The 10,544-nt window shown below is 41.0% G+C and overlaps 1 protein-coding gene across 13 annotated transcripts in view; it reads left to right on the forward strand.

The window, feature by feature from the left end:
• Nucleotides 1–10,544, forward strand: part of EVL (Enah/Vasp-like) — a 231,822-nt gene that overhangs the window by 158,054 nt on the left and 63,224 nt on the right. The window contains exon 1 of one of the 13 annotated variants that reach the window (XM_025191205.1): nt 7,214–7,368. The exons of the other annotated variants lie outside the window; for them this stretch is intronic. Coding sequence (XP_025046990.1) covers nt 7,296–7,368 — 73 coding nt within the window. The 5' untranslated portion in view covers nt 7,214–7,295. Of the gene's footprint in view, nt 1–7,213; nt 7,369–10,544 lie in introns of those variants that run through there. 13 annotated transcript variants of the gene reach the window in all.

Consider the following 10,544-nt stretch of genomic DNA (forward strand, 5'->3'; position numbering starts at 1 on the left):
CATGCACAGCGAAGAACTGTAGACACCTCTTCCACCACTTCTTCCCAACCTGTTTCCGGAGCTCCAACTGCAGCACTGCCATGAAATAGCTCTAGGCTTAGAAAGCTTTCCAAATGTTGGCATGTACGTATCTCATTGCACAGAGGGCTTTTCCTGCTTCTCCATACCTTAGAGTGTGAGTGTAAATAGAGACAAACACGTCTTGTTTAGACATTATTTATGGTGGCCAGTGGCCATTGTTTTCCTTGGGATTCTTTATAAATGGTCATACTAATCAGCTGACTTCCGTGTTCAGTCTTCAAGTCAGAGATTTCATCTTACTAAGGGTTTTAAGTAGTGTTGTTGTTCAATTATTTTGACATGTTCTTCTATGGGCCATATCCTTAATAAACAGGCTGCACACAGCCTTCCCTTGAACTCAGTAGCCACTCTTATGGGCAGAATGATAACAAGGTTAGGCCTTAATCTTTTTCAGTCCCTTTTTTAGGAGTATATTCTTCCCTCAGCATAAATTCTATTACTATTGCACCATTTTAAAGGGCAGCTGAACATATAGGATATGTTGCCCTGCCCTGCCCATTCAGTCCTTGTCCTTTCTGACAAAACACTGACAAAGGGACTTTTTAACAGTTGTGTTAAGCAAATGATAGTAAATCCTTTTTTGGTCAGCCACAGAATGTTTTTCAAATGCTTTTATATAAGATGCTTAATTTCTATTAGTATTTTTGTAAGAGAGGAGATGAAACTGAAGAAGATCATCGTTCTTTTCAAAAGCTGTCGTATCAATCAGCCATACCGTCATTGGGGAAAGGTCTTGTTCTTGCTTGTGAATATCATCATTGATATTATTCATATTGTGGCAGTGCCTAGAGGCTACAGCTCCATCATGCTAAGCACTGTGCAAATATACAACAAAGAGACAGCCCTGCTCCACCGAGCCAAGTACAACATATTAGACAGCAGTGAATAAAGAAAACACCAACATAAAGATAATCCTGTCCAATACATTTGCATATACAAAGAGGTAAATGTGTTTTCTTGGCCTAGTGTTCTTTTTCTTTTAGTTCAAGGAAAGCAGCAAAAGCAAAACTCCCAAGAGAGAATACTGTTTCTCCCCTGGAACAAGTTGCAGTCTGACTTGAATGTACACATACACACCCCATTTTGAACTGCTGTATCGTTTAGGCCAGTGGTTTTCAACCTGCAGTCTGTGAGCCCTGGGGTCTTCAGACTAAGGGGTCCCTGAAGGATGACCATGATCAGTCAAAAGTATGTGAATACCTACCTTTACAATTCAGAGGGGTCTGCACCTCCATTTGAAATTTCCAAAGGGGTCAGCACCTCCACTCAAAAATGTTTAGGGGTCTGCACATGAAAAAAGGTTGATAACCACTGCTTTAGACTGTGTATGATCAATCCCCCTCATAAGAGATGCATCCAGGATCCATGGGGATCAGATCTCTAGCCTGGGAAAATAATTAAATACTAAAATGCTGTCTCATATAGTAGCTGTCTCATATAGTAGCTCTTTGTAGAAGAATCAGGTGTTCTAAACATCACACTGTCAGAAATACCTGTGTTGAACAAGCTTTGTCTTTGTGAACTAAATATATTGCAGGTAGAGTATAAGCAAACAGGCCCTCTTGGGAATGTCTTACCTCCACATTGCCGCAGTTCCTTGTCTTGCAGGGCTCCGTAATAGCCAGAATTGAACTATTTTTGGGGAATGGAAAAGAAGGTTGGAAGCAAAAAAAGAAAGAGCATGAGAAGACAGTTCTCATGGATTTATATCAACTTGCAGGAGGTCTCTTTAAAGAGTGCATGACATTTCCCAAGTAATAAATACATACTGCATTTATGTAAGAGTTTTATATAATCAGCACATGTTAAATTTACATGAGACTGTGTTGTGTGATGCCCCATAAGCCAGTGACCCCTCTCGTATGTTACAGTCCTTGCATATTTGTAACCACCTCATGAATCACATGCCAGTTGCACATGGATTTGTGTTTTTAAAAAAAGAAACCCTAAGCCAAATAAATTTTTTACTTGGATTTGATGGATCATTTTTAAGGTCAAGCTGTGCATATATACCTTTCATGTGGCTGACACATTCAGATAAGCCTTTCGTAGGTTAAACCACAAGTACTGCACTAATCAATCCAGATTTTCAGATCCATGCTTCATTTCTAAGCACTTGGAGCAGAAGGTGATTAGAAAAAGTCAGCATCGATTCATCAAGGGCAGGTCATGCCTCACCAACCTGATTGCCTTCTATGATGAGATGACTGGCTCTGTGGATGCAGACAGAGCAGAGGATGTGATATACCTTGACTTTAGCAAAGCTTTTGATATGGTCTCCCACAACATTGTTGCAAGCAAGCTAAGGAAGTACAGGCTGGATGAATGGACTGTAAGGTAGATAGTAAACTGGCTGGATCATTGGGCTCAAAGGGTAGTAATCTATGGTTCAATATCTAGCTGGCCGCTGGTATCAAGTGGACTGCCCAGGTGTCAGTCCTGGGGCCGGTTTTCCTCAGTATCTTCATGAATGATCTGAAAGATGGGATGGAGTGCACCCTCAGCAAGTTTGCCAATAACACAAAACTGGGGAGGGGCGTGGGGAGTAGTAGATATGTTGGAGGGTAGGGCTAAGATTCAGAGAGACCTAGACAAATTGGAGGATTGGACCAAAAGAAATCTCACGAGGTTCAACAAGGGCTAGTACAAAGTCCTGCACTTAGGACAGAACAATCCCATGCACTGGTACAGGCTGGGGACTGACTGCCTAAGCAGCAGCTCTGCAGAAAATGACCTGGGGGTTACAGTGTACATAAGCTGGATATGAGTCAACAGTGTGTCCTTGTTGCCAAGAAGGCTAACTGCATACTGGGCTGCATTGGTTGGAGTGTTGCCAGCAGATCAAGGGAAATGGTTCTTCCCTTATATTTGGCACTGGTGAGGTCACATCTGGAGTGCTGTGTCCAGTTTTGGGTCCCCCAGCTGAGAAAGGATGTGGACTAATTGGGGAGAGCCCAACAGAAGGCAGTGAAAATGGTTAGGGGGTGGGGCACATGCTTTATGAGGAGAGGCTGAAGGAACTAGGTTTGTTTAGAGAAGAGAAGACTGAGGGGGCATTTATAATAGCCTTCAACTACATGAAGAGGGGTCCCGGGGGATGGAGCTGGACTGTTCTCAGTGGTGGAAGAGGACAGAACAAGGAGCAATGGTCTCAAGTTGCAGCAAGGGGAGTTTAGGTCAGATATCAGGAAGAACTCTCTCAGGAGGAGGGTAGTAAAACACTGAAACAGGTTACCCAGAGAGGTGGTAAAATCTCCATCCCTGGAGGTTTTTAAGACCTGGCTAGACAAAGCTTTGGCTGGGAAAGGTCCTGTTTTAAGCAGGGCTTAGACTAGATAACCTCTTGCGTTCCTTCCAACCCTAATTTTCTATGATTCCAAGTGCAGCATGAAAGCTGCAATAGGTCTGTTTGCCTCAGCTTCAGATTGTGAGAATCAGTGGCAGAAATGAACATCATCCTAAGACCTAAGCAAAGAAAATGAGCTCTAAACACGCCACTCCCCAAGATAAAACTGTAGTCTTGTCAAAAAGGCAACGGTGTGCTTCTACCCAGAATCAGATTTCTTTTTAACTCCTGAAAATGCCTCCCAGGTCTTAAGTGCTTTCTTATAGTCCAGTTAGCATAGGACCATGCCTCTCAGACAGTTACTGTTCTAAGATTTAATATATAGTTATTACGATTCAAGTTGCAGTAGGGAGCAAAAACGATTCAGACTGGAATCATTTAGTAGCTATGATTTAACTGAAGTCAAACAGCACTAGGTTTGCAGAATCTGAGCTCCCAGAGTGAATGCGATTAAACAGCAAACAAGAAAGGCTCCAAACACGGTTGGATTGAACAGCAGTTTGGAATTTGAATAACTCAGCTCATTTCTTCCATTCTTAATAGGTGTGAAATCCTGCTTTCCTGCTGTCCCTATTCCTCCTGTCAACCCACTCAAAACCCCTCTCTCTGACTCCAAGTGGAAGAAAACGTGTTATTTAACTCTCACTCAGTCAAGCCTGAGGGTAAGGCTCTGATCAGCCCCTCTGCCGCAGTCCAGATGACAAAGCCCTAGCCCACTATTTCCTTCCTTTCTCCTAATAGTGCCCGATTCCCTTCTCATTGTCCTCCCACTCTTGGTCCAGGTAGATTCTTCTTCCCACTTATATTTTTAGAGGTTTCAAGGACAAGGAAAGGTTCCTGTGACATTTCTCTTCTTTGAGATTATGAGGTTAAAAACCAGAGCTATAAAGTTAGTATGAATTGAGGAAAATATTGTTGTACCATAATTCATTAAAAATCACAAAATTCCTCCAAAGAAAATCAAAGTTCAGGTCTTGGTCCTTACCTTGAAAGAGATGATTACATTACTGAAGCAGTCTCTTAATTAGATAATAATGACAAATATATGATGGGAAGGTAATACTAAAATAGGCTTCAAACTGAATGAATGCAATGTTGTCTTTCACCAGCAGTCCTTCTGTTGAAAGCTGTCTACTGAGAAAAAAAATCAATGGCTGTGAAACAAAATGACCTGGAGTGTTGATACTTTTTGGTTATGAGCTGATGATGGCATGAGATGACCCTGCTACTGACCTGAACCAGATTTATATCAATGACAAGATGTTACATATCCCTTACCAGCACACTAAATACTCTAGCCACCAAATGCATTTGATATTTAATAAATTGGTAATCATTGTTTTGATCTGTTTCCCAGGAAAAATGAATGAATGAATTGCAACTCAACAAGTGCTCTGCAGCTAACCTGAGAATAATTGCTCAGAATTTTAAATGAGCTTGTTTTAGCAGTGGTCTTACCCGTTACATTCTTGTGCTGCAAATCTTGTGAATGAGTTTATTGACAGAAGTGTTTGCAAAGTCAGTGACCTTGAAGCATTTTTTGCAGAATATTGTAGAAACTAAATTTTGAATTAATAGTTACTAGTAGGGATGTACCGATTAAAGATTTTTTTTGGCCGATACAGATGGCTGATTATTAATCAGCCAGATCAGCCAATAACAATCCAATAGCCGATATGCCGCCCAGCATCTTGCTTACCAGCTGCACGCTACTCTTCATGTGCAGGGGGAAGGGCTGTGGGGGGGCAGATTGAGGCCCCCAAGGTGAGGGAGGAAGGCACTGCCCAGCTGGGGTGCAGCAGGGCATGGGATAGAGCCCATGGGCAGCTCATCCAGGATGAGGCGCGGCTCTCCGCCACTGCGCGCACCCATGTAGGAGGCATGAGGGGCATGCTACCCCCTGCCCCCCCCCGAATGGTGTGTAGGGCGAGGGTGGGCTGTGGGTTCAGGGCTGTGGGGGCTGGGCCAGAGCTGCACTAGGAACAGGCGGGGGTGGAGCAGGCGGCGGCAGCGGCATTGGGAGGGGTGGCTACAGGGGCCTACGGCAAGGGTGGCTGTAGCCCACCCTGTAGTCCCTCCTCCCTGTGCTGCCACTGCCCGCCCCATCCCTGTCCACTCCAAGTGCAGCCCTGGGCCTAGCCCTCTGCCAGGAAGAGGCCCGCGCAGCCCTGAGCCCACAGCCCTCCAGTGCCCCATGCATAAATCCAGGGGAGCACATACTCCCATGCCTCCCGTGGGGGTGTGCGCAGCACCAGGGAACCGCCCGTCTCCCTGCCCCCCAACCAAATCTTAACTGGCCGGATGCTGCTTTCCAAGCTGCCGGGCTGCATTCCTAGCTGCGTGCATGCGTGCTGCAGCTGCGTGCATGCACGTGGCATATATCTGTGACATTATCAGCTACACTGGCCAAAAAAAGCCAATTGCTTATAATGTCAATATTCTTTTTATTGGTACCGATCCAATATGGTCCAATTATATCAGTGCACCTCTAGTTGTAAGTATATGTATCATTCTAATTACACCCATCCAATCATAGAACGGAAACAAACCGTGTGACCTGTGTCCAACAGCTCATACTTAGCATCTCAGATACTTTCAGCAAATTATTTGTATGAAAGCTACAGGCCCCAATCTGTAAGACAATATATTTGCAGAAAATCTTCACTCAAACATTTTTTAATAGCAAATGTTGACCAGAAACCCGCTCCCACCCCCCCCAAAAACCAACCTGTTCACAGTTATGTTGTATATAGAGAAAGGAGGGGAGATTCATTGTGTAACCCATTGATTAAAAAATATTCATTCAGCTCCTAGCACTATATTGTACAATTATTTTTAACTGTAATATCAAGAAAATGTGTTTTGTATCCTTGCTGTCACTCTTCTATCAATTTAGAAAGACTATTATGATTTGCAGCCTCCACTGTAGTTGTGTTTTGCATTTAATATTACTTAAGAGTAAAAATTAAATAAATCTCAAGTGAATATTTGGCAGTAAAAATGAACAATTCTGTTGCATTTGTGTTTTAGGGAACAGCCCTTAATGCATCAGTGAATTTAAGAACCAGTTTGCTAAAATAGGTTAATTGTGATAAAACTCATTCAAATTCACGGGTAAAATAAGTACTGGTGTAAAATACATCTGGTCCAAAACTTTAAACTTGAATTGTTATTTTTTCTTGTGAGACTCACTAGAGATTTCTACACTACTTTTCTAAATCAGTGCATTTTTTTACAGTCTGATTCAAATAAATGATTTAGCCCTGATGAGTTAGCATAGCTTGCAAGCTATTTCATTTTAGTATTGCCTTGCTTAATTGAAACAAGCAAGTGTTACTACATTCACACTGCGATTTAAACTGTTTTGCTTAACAAATGTTCTTTCACCCATTACCCTGCCTCTCAGACAGGACCTCTTAACCCTACTGTATTTCACATTGACAAGTGACATGTGATGCTGGTGATGGGTAGGCCAGGTCTGATCTCGAAGACTCATCTCCTGTTTCAGTCTCTTCAAAGTGTGCCTAATCTACTACATATATGGTCTAGGAGGGCTTGCATTCGTTTTTTCCTGTCACCACGTCTCTGATTGGAGGACTTTAGGTCCAAAATATCCCAAGGAGTCTTAGAGTTCTTGGCTGTATTTCAGATAACTTTTTCCCCGTTTCCCCTGGGGAGTTTCTCTACACATGGGGTTTCCCTGCTTAGGCTAGAGATTGATTCAGTCAGTGTTTAACTCTAAGCTTCTTCCTGATGTATCATTTGGATAAATTAGTCTCTATGTCAAATGCAAAAATCAGTGTAAAGGATTGTTTAAACTCTCTCTCTTCATGTTGTGACGTGGGAAGTAATTTTTTTTCTCTAAAAAATGCCAGTCTGTCGGGCTCGGCAGGGTCATCTGAAAGGAGTAAGTTGGGCCACAATCAGCCTGAGCACTCGTTGTAAGTAAAACTGTAATGTTAATTGAGATGATTGTAAGGCAAATGGAACTGTAGCATGTTGTTGGGGTTTCCTGAGATCACGTTTTTGGTTGATTTAGTTCAACCTGGGCTTCTTCAGAAAAAGTCAGAGTACAGAAGGACCCCTTTGTAATTATTATTTATTTCTATTTAAAAGATAGGAACCAGGTTGTTATAAATTTGTTGTGTTAATAGTCACTGTCATCATTGTTAAATCAGGTATTCATTTATATTTGTTCAAAAAATGTACTTGTTGTACCAAGGTTGGAAAATAGTAACCAAGGCTAAATCTAACCACTGCATATAGCTCTTCAGTCCAACTTGTAGGATGGTCTTTGCTTGACTCAATATTTGTATTTTCTAAACACTGTTGGCCTTATTCTGGCCTTACACGTAGATGTAACTACATTGACTTGATAGAGTTATTCCTGATATACACTTGCGAGAGCAGAGTCCTGGACCTTCAGACAAGTTTTGATCATAAAAGACCATCTTTTTCTTCTTCTGGAATCAACAACTTGATATAAGTGTGGCTCCATTATTTCCCTCTTAATGCAAATAGACTGTATGTTCACAGAAGGGCTTCTGTTTTACAGCCACTCACATTGAGAGGCTTTGCTCTTGATTTTGGCTTCTGGTAAGCCCACCATAATTAAATAACAATGCACTACACACTATATGAGATGCTTGTGCACGCGCACACACACACTATATATATATAATAATGCACTACACAATAATATATATAGTGTGTAGTAGTGCATTATTATTTAATTGGGGTGTGTTTACCAGATACCAAAATTAGGAGTTGGCAGAATTAGAAGTAGGATGTGACACTCTTTTTGCTTGAGCTAAGTTTCCGTTCATATCATTGTTTGTTACAATGGACATCATTTTATAGGACCTGAGCGCGCTCTCTTACTTTTGATCTCATTGAATGTTCTTTTCAGTCCCTGCCAATGTAAGGGCTAATAAGTAAGGGTCTGCTTAACTTGCAATGAGACAAAGCAATTTTCATGGCTTGGTGGTGGCAAGGAGAGCCACTCTTGCAGGCATTTCCCAATGGCCCTGCCCTTTGTTGCTGATTGGCAGAGACGTATACCATATAATTTAATAGCAAATTCTATGGAAAGTAAATTATATCCTATAATTTATCATTTTATAAATCTAACTTTTAAATTTAAATATATATTATCGATATAAATGTATATATAGTATGAATTGTAACCTATATAATCATAATTTATTATTATATGTAGCATTCTATAAAAAGTTTAGAAATACTAATTGATGCTAACCTTAATAGAAACATTTTCATTTCACTGACTGCCACCTTTGCTTATTCTGTGTCACTAGCAGACAGTGACTCTCAGTCGTGTCATCTATAGCTGCAGTGCTAGTTGCCTTGTCTTTGTATTGTGGTAAACACTGGGATGTTCCAAAACAGTGTATTATATGAAAACTGTGCTGGATTGTTTTTTTTTAAGGTTAATTTCATGGGAAATCCTGGCCATTGCAATATTTCCTGGCGATCATGGACAACAACATTTTTCACAGTTTCTGCAAAAATTGCAAAACCGCAAATTAAGTAAACCCCTACCTATAAAGAGTTGGGTTTTTGCTGGATAAGTGTATACATCTCAAAAGCTGCCTACCTGGTAATTTCAACAGAAAGGGCTGAAGTTTGACAATCTTGCAGAGAGACTAGCTGTCCAATTCCTAGATGTTTTATTCCAAAATGCAGTTAAGGCTCATTAATGGATCCCTGGGTATAAGTATGTGCTGCTGTTATTCAAACCTACCATTTCTGTAGTCTGTGAGTCTAGCAGATTTCACAAACACCAGATGAGTTGAGGGAAATTGAAATGATACTAATTTGACTCATTCTACATACGTGTATGAGTAGATATTAAAATGCACTATTTGTGTAAAAAAAATTTTAAAAAATTGCAAAACTTTATTTATCATGTAACAACATTTCTTTGTCATTATTTATACCTCATGAGTTAAGAATGCTAACGAATACGAGGGGCCTTAGGAAGGGTACTATGATACCTGAAAGCTTGCCTATGTCTATCCCAACTATGCAGTTAGTCTAATAAATGGTATCACCCACAAGAATTCTTTCCCCCAAAATTACGACGTTATCTTTATTTCTTTCACTCTAACTTCTCCCTATTTTGGAACAGTTTCCTGGGCAGGTTGAAAATATGTCGTAGAATGCTTTGTACCTCCTTACAGGGGTGTATGTTGTAGCCATGTTGGTCTAAGGACACAGGCAGACAAGGTTCTTTGGGTACATCTGAGCTCTTTTATTAGACCAACTAAATATTTGGATATTTTTTTTTTTAGACCAACTAAATATTTGGATTATTTTTTTCTTAGCAAGCTTTCAGGTTCCAAAACCCTTCATCAGGCTGAGGAAGCATCTGCAGTTGGTGAGTTGCTCTCTTCCTGGATGGAATGAACTCCTAACTAAACTGAACTGGACTAAACTGAACATTTCATTCCATCCAGGAAAGGCACACACCAACTGCAGATGCTTCCTCAGCCAGATGAAAGGTATTTGTACTTAAAAGCTTTCAAAGAAGAATTTTTCTATTTGAGTTGGTTTAATAAAAGATAAAAGATTTACCCAAAGAAACTTGTCTGCCTTGTACCTCCATAAAGCAGCTATATGAAATATAGCAAACGTGAACAGCTACGCTATGGAAATTATATATTTTTCGAGTGCTAAAATAGAAAAACAAATCCCAGCAATCTAACACCACCGCCGGAACTGTAAAATTTGAGTGTAAATGGAGCAGGAGGTGCTGTTAGAAACATCTCAAGAAAATGCATTAATGTTAATACCTTCTCCTAGGCTTGGTTCCAGTAAAGCACTTCAGCGTGTGTTTAACATTAATCATGTTCGTAGCCCAGCGGGCCTATTTAACTCTAAACACATGCAAGTACTTTGCTGGAGAGGGGCCCTAGTGACTTGTGCCACCAAAGCATTGAAGAACGAGGCATTTTCTCACATGCGCTGGGAGGTTTGAGAAGGTCTCTCTCGGGTGTCAGGTTCTTTCTCTCAGTGACTCTGCACAGCGGTCTCTGGCACTGACTGTCCAAACTCAGCACATTATTGCTCCCATGCCAGTCAAGAGTGTTAGAAGAGC

This window comes from Alligator sinensis, unplaced genomic scaffold, assembly GCF_000455745.1.
Source record: "Alligator sinensis unplaced genomic scaffold, ASM45574v1 scaffold1385_1, whole genome shotgun sequence".
Classification (NCBI taxonomy): Eukaryota; Metazoa; Chordata; order Crocodylia; family Alligatoridae; genus Alligator; species Alligator sinensis.